General features: G+C 37.8%; 1 protein-coding gene across 20 annotated transcripts in view; it reads left to right on the top strand.

Annotated features, from left to right (window-relative positions):
* The window catches only part of LOC131690255 (poly(rC)-binding protein 3), a 788,104-nt gene that overhangs the window by 576,225 nt on the left and 196,454 nt on the right, over positions 1-15,425 (top strand). For all 20 annotated transcript variants that reach the window (XM_058975878.1, XM_058975879.1, XM_058975880.1 and 17 more), the window contains one exon: positions 2,430-2,486. In XM_058975878.1, coding sequence (XP_058831861.1) covers positions 2,430-2,486 — 57 coding nt within the window. The remainder of the gene's footprint in view (positions 1-2,429; positions 2,487-15,425) is intronic.

Genomic DNA, 15,425 nt, shown 5'->3' with positions numbered 1-15,425 from the left:
ATCCTTTTTAATACGTATCACACCATTTGGACATTATGGTGTTACCAGTTTATAAGAAAAATTGCTGTGTGGCCGTACTCTTCAACCCGTAACTCCGGAACCGGAAGTTCGAACGACAAAAAAATCAATAGTATCTTATAGGAGCACTTGAATGAAACGATGAAACTAGGTTGTTTGAGTCGTTTCTGAGAAAAGTGAGAGAGTAAAGAAAATACATACAAACAAATACTTTTGCTGATCTTGACGAGCTGGGTCGATTGATATGTGAGATTCGGCCCTCTGGGTCTCGGCGAAAAAGCCGACTCTCAGAGTTATCGAACTTTATGAACTTATTCAAAATGAGTGCCTTTTGACTTAATTATTTGTGATAGTCTTCTAGGAACACTGGAAGAGCTGACACGCACGATTTCTTCTGAAATATTGCTCTATGCCTTTTCAGTTACAGTTATTAGAGCATCTGAAAACTCGTTTTCGATCCACGGCAAAACTTTCTTCTGCAAAAGCTCCAGGTAGACGTACTGGGTGTATTTCACCATCCAACTACCCTATCATTTTGATAGTTGAATTTGCGCATTTCAACGAATAATTTCTCATCTGAATAGATAACGACGAAGTCAGGATGATCCGCGAACCAACTTTGTAGCATTTTGCATCTTTTTTCGTTTGCTCAGAAAGAAGCTGGTCTTGTCGGAGTTTACATGGATACAAACCAAGTTCTTTTTACCACAGTTTGGATCCTCGTACGTGCCACATTGTAGTTCTTAGTCGATTGGTTGATGGATCTGACTGGATTGCGGCGTATTTTGTTGGCCACCGCTTTAATCAATGCTATTGTTCTTACAGAACGAAGCCTTTTCGATTATAACGTCTTGGCTAGATGCTCTACTCTACTACTAATCGTTTCTTGTTTCAATGGGGACAGATATAGCGTAGTTGGTAAATCGATTGCTTTGTACGCAGCTTACCTGCGTTCAATTCCCAACCTCGCATATAGGGGTAGACATTTTTCCAAAAAAAGATTTCTCTAAAGCGAAAAGAGGCGAATGACCCTAAAATTAAAACGTCTATAATCAAAATGAAAAAAAAAAGTTTCTTGTTTCAGCAGACAAATTTTTGATTTGCACCGAACAGTTTCGTTATGTCTCCGACGTATTTCGGATTCCTTAGCACTAGACAACGAGTTTCAGGGCTACATAATTGGAAATACTCCTTGATATGAGTGAACTCACTCTCATCTAGCAACTAAACGGTACATACAAATGCCCAAGCAATCAAAAACATTGACATACCAGCGCTCGAACTCTACGCGAGAATACGAGCTTGTACATGTTTTTGTAACCTGTGATGCGCGTAGACTTACAGTACACTGAATGTATTTATCAGGTAATTTTTAATTTATTACTCTCAGTGAATGACAAAAACAGGGTTAACGACGCGTAATCAGAGACGTTAAGCGCATTCCGCGAGAAACAGAGAATCTCCTTCTAATCATTACAATAACATTCGTTCGCGAGAGTTTAATACTACGCATTCATCCAAGCACACCTACGGCCGCGATCTAGCAAACATAATAAACGGTCCGATGATTAGCACTACGAATTTATAAACGCGGTCTTAACCTCAAATATGCGCTGTAGGTAATGATGTGGCAAACAATTTGAACTAGAACAATTTGGATTCAACAATATTTATATCACCAAAGCATTCGACTGAAATTAAAATTCATATTTGGAAAACGGAACATTTTCTTGGAAACTTTTCATTTCTGAAGAAAATTACTTTTTTAATTAGTTTGTTCTAAAGGCAACAAAACTTAGTTCAAATGATTTCAATTGAATTTTGTTCATGCATTTGATTATTTAAACCAGAATAACCAAAATAATAGTTATAACATAGATTTTATTTTTTCGTGGGTTCTGTTTTCGGAAGACTTGATCGTGCGAAATAAGTTATAAAGTTACTTCCCAAAAATTGTTTGATCAAGCGTATCATATTTATTTTCGAGATACATATCACATTCTAAGAATGAAAGATTTCGTAACCTACCGGTCCCAGAAAATAACGGCTGGCTACATTTCATTTCTGTGATTTACGACACTGATCGATTCCGGCAGCTCGTCTGTGCTTCACGCTACGGTAATTAATCATGCAAAGCGCCGTGATATGCAACATGTGGGTAATTGAATACCTACAAATCTAGGAATGGGGCCGCTTCGCACGGCTCTTAACCTCCCATCGTTGGTGATCTAGAGCACAGTACAGAATGTGCTCAGCTATATAAACCTTCATCAAACTCAATTTGCCGAAGCGATTTGTTACGATCCTTATCTGATGGCCATTATTCCCGCCCGGCAGTCTACGCTATTATACCTATTCCGATGATTTCCCGCGAACAATCTTTACTCAACAAGTTTTTTTTCTATTTGCAGGAAGTCGGAAGCATAATTGGCAAAAAAGGAGAAATTGTCAAACGTTTCAGGGAAGAGGTAAGTGTTACTTTTCTTTCCTAGCACGTACAACCAGACAACACGGACTGTCACTTATTCTTGGCCCCCATGGAATTCATGGCAATCATGTTCTGTTTAGACAACTTCCTACTTAAAATTTGTCCTCTTCCGCCGCCATCCTTCCGGAGCCGATGCCGATAAGTTGCCTAGATTATCGCCGGCCTTTGGTGATTGAGTCTTCAGTCACTTGTCGTTCTTATGCACCTACTACTAGACGGAGTAGTGTATGGCAACCAAAGCATGATACGATTGCCAGGCGAGACTACCGATACGATATTGTATGGTCTCTGTTTGTATGCTGTCATTCTTCATAACATCGCCGACTCCACCAAAGCGATATTAGAGTAGATTGCTTTTCTAGTTTCAAACAATTCGATGGGATGATTCCCCTCTTCAAAATTTCTTATTTCGTATTCGACAGTCAGCGCCTAGACCCGTCGTGGGTAGTCGGTAGTAGTAGTCAGCCGTTTCCTCTGCTCACGTCAAAAGAGTATCCAAACACAGGAGCAGTGATTGATGGTTCGCGTGGTAGGTAGGTACCTGCTGTAAGTGTGAAGGTCATAATGATGATCCATGAACAGATGGTTCCGAAAGAGCCGCTCGCCGTCACGCAAATGTTTATTTATGCGTGCTGCTTCAATACGATGCTGATGAAGTGAAGCTGGGGAACACTGTGAAAGTTTTTGTTTCACGAATTGTAACAGTTTTTTTCTGTTTTGAGTTGATCCATGGTAAATGTTTTGGAAATGTTTAAACTATCAATCATGTTCCAAAAAAGCTTGAAAATATGTTTTCCAACTGCGTCGAAGGAAGTATACCTACGTAATAATTTGACTATTTCATTCGTTCAGTGCAGCGAAAGCAGAGAGTAGTAAAATTGGAAAACATATGGCACGTTTTCATAGCTCAGTGTGAAAACATTTTCTCTTCTGATACGTTTATTTTACCGGTCGTCAAACGGTGGGATAACAAAATTCTCACAAATTTCCTATCTCATGCCTCCACGCGAGTCTAAGTCTATTGATGGCATTTGGTCCTTAGACCGGCGACGACTGGATGCTACCAGCCTTCTGCAGATAGTAGCAGAATGAGAGGGTGCGAACAGATCTAGCCGAGAAAACATTGCCGTAAAAATGAATAGTTGATCGGAAATTAGCCCCAATACGATTGATCTGACTAGTATCGATGATCACGGGTCAATACGTATTGAAAATTCGCCGCGCCTGTTTTTATGAACCTAATTTCAAGCTCCGTTATTGCTTTATATTTCCCTGCAGTGTTCGTTATTATCACTCGTATACTTGTATTCCAAAAATAATCCGATATGGAAAATAAGAAATACTTTCCATGATTTATAACATCTCGCGCTATCTTTGCCTGTATAATGTGTTATCACTCGGTAGTTTTGAAGCCAATAAATATATCGTAGAGAAGAAGTAACAAATTCCGTCTAAATACTGTTTCAATAAATAGTGATCCGGCCCATTACGCAGATAATATTAGCTTACCTAGGCAATACTCCCACGGTCGGCTGTGTGGAGTTGAAATTGCTTTTGTTTAGGGAACATAGGATACTCTCGATAGCCGGCTGCCCAGAGTTTAAAAAGAACCAAAAACTAAACAAGATCTTTTCTTTTTCGAGTCATCGTGCACTCGAAGACTAATTAAACAACTACCTAATAAAATATACTTTATAGGTCGCATCGATTGCTTGGAGCGAATCCTAGACCTGATACCCTTCCAAACTACCAACTCCGCGACACCTATGGAAGAGTCTGATGAATCGTCGTCCTTCCGTTAAGTAGGTGGAGCATCAACACTTCCTGTCTACCTTATCCTTTATCCTTCCCCGTGAACGATGAAGATGGGGGCGGCCTGCAATGATGACTTTCATGCTGTTGAGGTTTTAATGTGAGTCGGATTGGTATGAACAAAACTAAAGGGTGTACGGAATTTGCCAAAAAACATGATTTGGCAGGCAATTTGTTCGTGTGGTTCTTGACACCCGTAATAGTCAATGGCCAGGTATACTTAGAGAATGCCACCAAAAGTGTCTACTTCCACTTCTGAGATCTCACGATGGCCCTACGTTTTTCTGGCTGGATTCAGCCGCGTGTCATTACTCGAAAAATGTTCTGGGGTGGCAAAAGCGAAGGAGGTTACTTACATCGTACCGAAGATCTTAATTCCCCGAATGCACCGTAATTACGACCAATTCAGAAGTACTGGGTCATCATGAAGCAAACATTCAGGAAACACCCCAGTAAAAACGGCAGCAACTACTCACTCAATTCGACTCGGCAATTTCCCAACATCCGTTTAGTCAGCAAAATCAAAAACAGATTGTTTAGTGATTTTCGGTGGAATATTTCCCGAACCTCAGTTATCAAACGTCACTTTTACTGAGATCTCAGCTAAAAAATTTACTGAGATCTCAGCTGTTAAGATTTCGGCAAAAATGCGAAAAAAGCTCAGATTCGGCAGAAAAAAAATTAGTGTGTATAAAGAAATGGATTTCCACATAAAACCAAATAGGCCCAAACGTTGTAAAAGGGCTTATGTGCAGTGTTAAGAGGAAGGTATGTGAATTTTGATATGGCTATAAAATTTAATGAAACGCACATGAGAAAAGTTTAATAATATGTTTTATTTTATTCCCTAAAAGTTTGAAAATGAATTGTGGAACGGGTGAATTCTGATGAACGTTTTCTTGTGATGCAATTTTACTTCATACACCCGTTAAATGCATTGTAACTTTACTACTTTTACATGCAACTGCACGAGAAATAGAATATCGAAATCATAGTTTTTAAGTGTATCACTTCCACGTTACCACCCTATAACCTATTCATCCCTTTTCTGGAATCTTGTCATCGATGCTTTGTTGAGGAAACTGAATGAGTTGAGATTTTCGACACTTGGTTTAACTGAAACCTGCTATCCATTTATCGAAATGGCATGCGGCGAAATTACTGATTCGACCAAATGGTTTGCAGTAATGCAATTGCGTAGTCGATTTTTTAACTTCCCTTCGATTGACGTTCTTGCGTACGAAGAGCTAAAACATAAAGATATGTTATTGTTCCCACACCGATATGGGAAAGTGGTTTATTGTTCTTTCGGGAGTGAAGAACCATGCTGTTTAGTTTTTTTGTGTTAAAATTACATTTTATTTTAATTTTCCATTTTCCCCTTTTTCCCTCTCTCTCTCCCTTACCATTAAAAAAATGATGAGACGATATCACACGACACAAATCTGCGAATAACAACGGAACGTTTAAATCGAATCAATTTATGTATATTCCTGATGCGAAATTTCCGCGATTGTTTTTAAAATTGATCTAATCCTTCTTACTTAGATATCAATTAATAACACATATAACCATCTGTACGAAAGCAGTATTCTTTCCCCAACCACTCCCAATCAATCCAGGCTGCCGATCAATTTTCAAACTATACGATTCACTATGGCAGTGAAGTTTTTTCTTACCAATCTCAATGGTATATAATGCAAACATTCTGCACAAGTCGATAACAACTTCATAAACTTTATCTATTCGAAACAGAAGATGGGCAGTGGAAAAACTCTCGCAGCTTGCGCGACAAGGACACAGAGCCTGGGAACGTTATAGTTACTGTATGGATCAGCATCACCGATACAGTTGTGCGTTGTCCCCGTTGCTGCTAGAATTCAAGTGTGACTTTCGTCGTGCGTGAGTTATCATTTTATCCGGCACGGCATATTATTCTGCTGTCGATGGCAGGGGCAGTTTCTCCTTTCGACAGACGGAAACTCACGTTTGCGATTCCTATTAGAAAATTGTTAAAGCCCACAGTTTCATGCGGATAATTGAAATTGATTTGTCTTCTTCGATCTGATTGCGCGTTTCCTCTTTGCTCCCTTGCCTAGGCGCTTTCATACTGTCGGCAACGTACACCCAATTAAGCGATACATTGCAATTTGGCACGTTCTTGACATCCTGGAACTATTACGCTCCGATCCTTGGACGCACGGATCAGGGGGGGAACCGCGTTGTCATCGTAGCGTAATTTGAGCCTCATTCATTAATGCGGACGGACATATGTTGCCACCCGTGCCATGCCCGTCACTGTCACAGCCTGTCCGTTCGCGACTGGTTGAACGGGAGAGTGACAATTTGTGGAGATTGCCCCGTTCCAGTGTGGGAGTTGATGTGTTTAATCGAATGCAAATATACCGATTATAGATCGGAACAAAAGATCGGCGTTGAGTGGAGTTTTTGTACAACAACACGTTTTGTAGAACTACATTTTTATATTAGCTCTCTACGATATCTCAAAAGCTAATCACCCGACTCGGCACAATTATGCTGTATTAAGGGGTTACATACCTGTTTGCGAGAGAAAATTGAGGAATTTTGAAGCAATGATTTTGTTGCATCAAAGCTATAACTTTTTGATAGTGCATTTTTCAGTGAAAAAACAAGCATTAGTTTATAAAAAGATTTTGATTATTGGTGGAGTTACGATCTTTTTCCCAAAATCTTTTTTGATTTGAGAGGCTTGCGGTGATCATGATGGAAGTCCAGCAGATTAACTAAAATCCTAAAACTCACAAAATTCCAATAGTATAGGGGTATTCTACGCACCTTAGTAATTAATTGAATGAAACGATATTCTATATGCTGAAATGTGTTTCCAATAAAAAACGATGTTTGTAACTCTTGCATTAAAAATTCTCATTCAAAAAAAAGGCATAAAAAATTAAGGTGCGAATAAAATTAATTACAAATAATTGAACTACTGAATAAAATGTATTGACTGAATAAAATATATGAAATGAATAAACTAAACAGAATGCATCCAAAGAAAAAGGCGAATAAAACATCAAATGAATAAAATGAACAATATGAATACAAAAATACTGAATGAAATAAATCATTATAATGAAATAAACACATATTAAAATAAGTAAAATATTTAAAATAAATAAAATAAACAAAACGAATAAAATCCATAAAATAAATAAACTGAAAAAATGAATTATACCCAAATAAATAAAAAAAATTAAATAAAGTAAATGAATGAAACGAAATATTTTTTTTGTCGCTATTAACCGTGACGATTTTAACAAGTACAGATCAATAACGGAGTTGCAACCAGACGCGGTCACACAAGTTCAAGCTAAACGAAAAATATAAAAAAAAACAAACAGAATCTAGAAAAGTCCATTGCAGTATAAATAAAAAGCAACACTCCAGCAAGTGGCAGGCTGTCCGGAAGAAAAGTTGCTCGATAAACATTCTCAGGAATTGAGCGCGAACGACTTTCGTACGTATTGCTGAGATCATAGTGTCTACTAAGTCACATTTCCTGATCTTTTCTCTTTCCTACTAACACAATTTTTTTCCCGTGAAGTTCGTAAAGATGCAGAGGTAGTTTCGGTCTCTTTCAACAAACAGCAAGTGTCGAACTAACATTCCTTTCGTTCCCCGATAGAATTGCATTAATTGTTGCCGACGTGGTTATTGATCATCTAATGCAAATGTTGAGTCATTGGAACATGCACAGTGAGAATGATTTGCTCCTCTCGAGCATCATTTTTTGGTTCATTGTGTATTTTCACTCATTCGGTCAATCATAAAGTGTAACTACGGGCAGTCTACCTAAGCTAGCTATTTGCAACAAGCTAATTAAGGGTAGGATTGAATGGATTAACTTGAGAATAAACTTAGTTGCTTTTTCCCATTCTATTTCTACTGATGTAGTCACACTTTCTTTTTTAACTTTTAATTTAAATTTAATGACATTCAATTAGCTAGAGATTACTAAGTAGGGAAAATTTAGAGCCATAGTAATCAGGTGAGACCAAGGATGTGAAACATACAGATCGGAAAACTAGAAGTGGTTGGGTCATTAGAAACAGGCTTAAAATCTTACGGACTAATCTTTTGCCTTCTGCTAGTAGGAGTCGAGCAGGCTAGGCAGTGTTACTACGAATCGGTCAAGTCTAACAACATGTCTATAACGGTTCTCATGGTAAAGAGGGATAAGTCTGTTTTCGCCATGAGACATGTTGGTAGACTTGAGCGATTCGTAGTAATGCTGCCTAAGCTCGATTCCTTACAGCAGAAGACAAAAGATTAGTGCGTAAGATTTTTAGCCTCTTTTCAAATGACCCTGCCACTTCTAGTTTTCCTATCTGCATATTTCACATCCTTACTCTCACTTGAATACTATAGTTCTAAATTTTCTTGACTTTCCCTATAGTTTTTTTTTAATAAATGAGTAGCACATAAAATTGGAGCAGTACAAAACTTTCTTCCTCTCTACGGCAATGAGTGTTTGATCCGAATAATTTTTACAGTACACTCGATGGCAAATTGCAAAACAAATCCTTATCGACGGACCTTAATCACCAGATCTTTTATTCGTTAGTTATTTCTTCTTCAAACAAATAATGCCGGATGCAGTATTATAGTATTCTGACTGGACATTGCAAGCTCAAGTATCACATGGTTACTATTCAGCATGCTGAGTATTATTCGTGTAATCTTTGTGAATAAGATTGCGGAACTTCATATGATTTGATATGTAACTGCCCTATAGTAATGCAATTGCGTAATCGGTTTTTTGTTTCACCATACATAGACGAAGTTTTGAACAAGGAGCCTCAAAGATATGCTATTGTTTCCAATCCAGTGTGGTAAAGATATATAGGCTTTATTAGTAGGGTTAATTATTCCTCCGGAAGTGAAGAATTCAGGCTGTTTCCTGTTTTGTGTTGTGATTGTATTGTGTTGTCATTTTCCATTTCCTTAGCTTTTTCTTTTACCTCCCTCCCCCTTGCTACTAGGAAAGTTATTATAGGATATACATTCAGGTTTTCTTTAGCGTTTCTTTGCGCGGTTTTTACGCAGATTTTCCAATTAACGCGTTTTTTGTAAAAATATTCAAAGTCCTTTTGAATGCAAAGAGCTTAGAAGAATTATAGCATTTTTTCCCGAATTTCGCAATTAACACGGGTTTTGTAAAAAATAGAAGTATTTCGGAAATATGGAAGAGACGGGTTTGGAAGACTCGTACCGTAAACCGGGGGTGACTTTGATCACTCGAAACTTTTTTCGTAGATTGCTTATTTGGCCAGAATAGTCTACCGAATCCTTAAAATTTGAAATGAGTTAGGCCTAAAATTTATAAAATACTGATTTGTTATTTTTTTATTAGTATATTGCTTGGTTTTTAGGTACAAAAACCACAAAAATACCTAAATTTTACTTTACCTTATTTTACGAAGCTTCGTACAGTATCTCTTTTTTATAAAACAAATAAATCTCAAATTTTAAAAAGAGTAATAAATTCTAAGTGAGTTTTAATTTTTCTTTAGAATGGGGTACTCCAAATTTATTTTTAATAGTTCGCTTATTTTAAAAAACAATTTTTTTTGTAAAACTAGTCGGCAACAATTTCAGATTATTTCCAGCTAAAATTCGCTATGTTTTTTTATTCGATGCTCCAAAGCGTTAAAATGGATGAAACTCTTTGTACATTGATAAACTACTGAAATAAAATAAGTATACCAGTTAAAAAAAATTCGGATTCTTTTATTCTAGTTGAGTTCGAATTATGCGAATTTTGGTCACTCGAATTTCACAGTATATTGAAATACTATGTACAATACCAATTAACATCTATTTTTAATATTTAATAATTGAATATATTTTCAGAATTAGTCCAAACAAACATTTGAATGAAAAACCTATTTTAATCCACCTAGCGGTGCGATTGTGCCTTTCTCAATCATGAATCACGAGAATGTGTGTTTATATTCATTAAAAGCTTTTAAATGCATATATTACATTTTATTATTATACATCACATGACAACTATATACAGGAAAATACATCATTATTCGAGTTCTAAAATTTTTAAAAAGAAAAAACAGCCACGGTAATATTGAACTGAAAAAAGGTGCAAAATCGGCAAAGTCCCAAAGAGTCGATTTTTATAAAAAAATAATTTTCGAGATAACATAAAATCTCGACGTTTCATGCATTTTAAAGATGTTTGGCATCAAAAATACGAATTCGATTTCTAAAATTTTATGAGGTCCCCCCTTTGAAAAAAAAATTGAGTTCCGGCTTATATGGGAATTTCATATGTGACCGGACGGTTTAGTCTATATTTCCGGAACCATATATGCGATCCGTACGAAATTTTATAGACATCTATGGGGATATTATAGCTATCATTTGGGACTAAGTTTGTGAAAATCGGCCCAACCATTTCCGGGAAACTGATGTGAGTTCGTAAATTTTGAAAGATGGCCGCTTTTCCCGGGCACTTCCGGAACCGTCTATGGTGGTCAATGTAGTCAACGAAAGTTTGGTTGGCCGTCGGTGACCTAGAACAGCAAATTTAAGTTGTTTGAGAGACATTTTAGCGAAATTTTTACCTTTTTTGCTTTCATCGGAGTATCGGTTTGAATCACAATTTGCTATGTGATCGCACGCCACAACCTGTAACTCCGGAACCGGAAGTCGGATCGGGATGAAATTAAATAGCCATTTACGGGGACGCAATACCTTTCATTTGAGGCCAAGTTTAGTCGAATCGGTCTAGCCATCTCCGAGAAACCGATGTGACTGTTATTCTGAATTTAGATACTTCCGCCGGGGCTTCCGGAACCGAGGATGGTGGCCAATGTGGCCAAATAGACTTTGAATGGATGTTAGTGACCTAATACTACAAATCGAAGCAGTTGTGGTCATATTTTGGAAAAATTTTCACCTTTATACATTCATTGCAGAATTTATTAAAATCGACGTTTTCTGCGTGTTCGTACTTATCACCCTGTAATTCCGGAACCGGAAGTCGGATCCATTAGAAATTCAATAGCAGCCTATGGGAACGTTGCACCTTTCATTTGAGACTAAGTTTGTCAAAATCGGTTCAGCCATCTCTGAGAAAAATGAGTGACATTTTTGGTCACATACACACACACATACACACACACATACATACATACACACATACATACACACACAGACATTTGCCGAACTCGACGAACTGAATCGAATGGTATATGTCACTCGGCCCTCCGGGTCTCCGTTAAAAAGTCGGTTTTCAGAGCAATTGCAATACCTTTCTATTGAGAAAGGCAAAATATAGACATCAAGAATTTAATGTGGGTGAACATGCAGGTTACCAAAGTCACCCCGGAACACGAAAGCGGACTTGAAATTGAAATCATTTTTGGAATAAATAGTTATAAGCGAACAATTTCAGGTAAAACAATCCAATCTTCTTCACCATATATCGAATGGTTTAAAAATGTTAAATTTGGAAAAAAGGTGTTGCGTCGAAAAATATGTAATGATTACTTCGAAAAGTGATCAATGTCACCCCGGTTTACAGTACCTCAACAATATGGGTATTTTTGGAATGGTCTGAAGAATGGGTGCCAGATATTGGTTTTTGATGCCATGTTGAAATCCATGATGGTAATTTCCGGTTTAGCGAAATTCTCTATAACCCCATCAATATGGGTATTTTCGGAATGATCTTGACAAGTGGGTGCCAGACATTGGTTTTTTACGCCATTTTGAAATCCAGTTCCAGTTTAGCGAAATTCTCTATACCCAATCATTAGGGACATCTTCGAAATGGTCTTGACGAGTGGGTACCAGACGCTGTTTTGAAATACAAGATGGCGACTTCCGGTGTAGCGAAGTTGTCTTCAACCCAATCAATATGGGTAATTTCGGAATGGTCTTGACGAGTAGGATACAAAGATCGATGTTCAATTCAAAATTGCTACTTCCACCGTTCATCGAAATTCTCTATGAAATAATCGATATGATTCTTTCAATTGACGCGACTCTTTCCAGACGATAGAAAAAAAGATATTAGCAAAACTTTCTTATTGTTAGCTTCTCCTTGATCCAAATGACTTATAAAAAGGGCATAATTTCATTCATTCATGATTCTTTTTACTGAAGCAAAATTCCCAACATCTCGAAATCTAAGTAAAGTATTTTGATTTGATATGACATTTAGAATCATTTTTATAACACAATTATAGTTTTGTCTGTCAGTTCGTATGAAATTTAGAAAACATGTTATCGCTAGGAAAACTTTTTCGTTGGTAGTTTCTTCGTGATGCAATTGCATTAAAATATTTCTTTCTCATTAGATTTTTATCAACAAAATCAAAAAAATAAAATTGTGTATTTTATAAATTAATTTTTAACAATATTTTTGGTTTTGTGACGAATACAACTTTTTTTTGAGTTATTATATTTATCATGATAAAATATTTATTTCCTGTAACTCTTTCTCGGGTAGTATTGCTGTATAAAATACGGGTATCGAACATTTTTCACGAAAAATGCTGCATGAAAAAGTTTCTACGCCTTTTTAAGAATTGCTCATTAATCATAGCGTAGTTGGTAAATCCATTGCCATGCAGGCAGCTCACCTGGGTTCGATTCCTAACCCCGCACATAGGGTTAGAATTTTTTCCAAAAGAGATTTCTCTAACCCTATAAGAGGCGAATGACTAAGATCAAAACCTCTATAATCAAAATGTTTAAAGTTTTAAAAAAATTGACTGTGGATTTTTTTTTAATTTTCCATGTCGGTGAAACGTATAATGTTTCAGCAGAATCGAATCGTCGAAAAATCTGGGGTTTAGCACAATCGATCAGAGCACGTAAACTTCTGCATCCTTAGTACGACAACAAAGTCCAATTTCAAAGAAATGCGGAGATACCTGGAGACTGCGCCTAGAAACATCACATGAGTCGGAAACTTGGTTGGTATGACGATAGGAACCTGCCAATAATCTGTTATGTCTACGATTCACCCTAACGTCCATCCCGAAATCTAAAAGGATGTCCATTAAAATTATCAGCCTTAATCTACGCTTCTTCATATTTTTTTAGTTCTTGTCGCAAATTACTCTGCCAACATGATATGCGATTTGCTGTTGTGAGTGGTAGCTTCAAGATTTAACAGCGAGTTCTATCTCTATTTCCTGAGAGGAAGGAAATCTACTAAAATACGTTTCATAATTCACGAAAACTGAGCAACAGCGAAATTTATCCTCACCTATTTTTTTTTTTTTTTTGAGATCGCGTCTGTACCACTGATATAAGCCATGAATTAGTATGGCAATATGTTATAGAATGTTAGTCCATCGTTCGCTCATCTGATCAATCGTCCCATGCCGTCAACACCGGCTACACTAGTGGCCCGCAATCACGTACGATACGATGCCATACAGATGATGGTGTTACATGTATTACACCAAGTGGCTATTTGCAAAAACGATGTAATTTAATAGTCTCACCCGGTTCAGTTACACTCCAGCACCCATGGAAATAATACACATATCGCTCGTTTTTGTCGGGATGCATGCGAGAACAGAGAACAGAGCACCTCAAACAGTCGCAAACTTTATTATACCATCATTAATCATATCATTTGTACAGAAGCGCCGGGTGGTGGTTGCGCCCGTACACATGCTGCCACGCGACGGCCCACTCTTTGCATGCTGCGGCAGATCGTAGAACAACGCCCTCTTTGCAGCTACGCTACCATGCATGGTCTCAGCAATAGATTTTCCATGCTGGTAATTGGTGAAAAAAATCATTTCTCGGCTGCAAGATCACATGTTGTTTTTTCTAACGTTTTCCGGTCACTCATTAGGGTATCCTTCATTTTCCGACAGTGATTGGTGATTTAGACCCTTCTGTGTAATGTACAAAAGCACAACAGAAAGATGCTCCAACCCATCAGCTTAATTGCCATATTTTTAACCAAATTTTCCTTCTCATACATTATCGTCCAGGGGGACCCTTGGGCACAGGTCTGTTGGCGCGTTTTTCATACAATTTTCTACTCAACTGCCGGCATGCGTCTACCGAAGCCATTACCCAGCGGCACAGGATGCCAACTAATATGCTCCAGCCGGTAGCGTTTGGTACGTGAAAGTTTAAAACAAAAAAAAGAAAAGAGTACAGCATGGAACATGGAAAAGGTTTCCTCATCTTGGCTACTATCTACGTGTGTAGAGACCGGACCCGGACAGTGCTGGTAGAGCGGAAATAGACTATCGCTGACAGGTCGCACAGTACATTAAGGCGATGAGTCCCCGGTCCTGCAGGACGTAGTGCTTTACCAGATATGAACGGCTGTTGGATTTTTTTTTGCTTTCTGTGTAAAACTTTCAGGCCCATTCGGTTTTGTGGTTCACTGCGTAGAGCCGACGGTTGGTTAGGGCGGAATCCATATCAAAACTTTTTCTCCAGTTTTTTGTGTGTATTCGGTATAGAATGTTTTCCGTTGTTTCACCGGCAGTTGTCAGTGGTAGACCAAAGCATGGGAAATAAATTCGAATGTCGCTTCTAGGGCTTCAGTTTTAGCTGTTGGACGTAATTGAATAACAGGGATTTCATTGTCTATTATAAAGTGGGTGATGTTTTCTGGTTTCACACAGGGTGATTTTTCGAACAGGAGTTCAAGTTTGTCATAGAAAAGTACAAATCGAAAGCCTATTATTGCACCTATAAGCGGTTGCTGTTGTATAAAATGTGTTGTCATGTGTCCGAGGTGAAGGCTGTCATACTCTGATATAGGGAAGACCCGTAAGGTGGTCGAATACAATCTCGGATTACAGCAGGACATCGACTTCGTCTATATCTAGAACCAACATAAAGGGGAAAATTTATTTAGGAATGGGCATTTTCTAATGCGTGTGATTGCTTAACCTTTCATGTTAATGCCGCTCATCAGCCAGCGCACAACCTCAGTCGTGGTTTCGACGGGTTGATTCCACCAATTCTTCATTCGGCTAATATTGGTAACGACTGCTCCATTCATCGTTATCGCCATCTATTGGACGAAATTCATACACTGGTTTTCTTGCCAAATTAT

This window comes from Topomyia yanbarensis, chromosome 3, assembly GCF_030247195.1.
Source record: "Topomyia yanbarensis strain Yona2022 chromosome 3, ASM3024719v1, whole genome shotgun sequence".
Lineage (NCBI taxonomy): Eukaryota > Metazoa > Arthropoda > Insecta > Diptera > Culicidae > Topomyia > Topomyia yanbarensis.
This window is presented reverse-complemented; position numbering and strand designations above follow the sequence as displayed.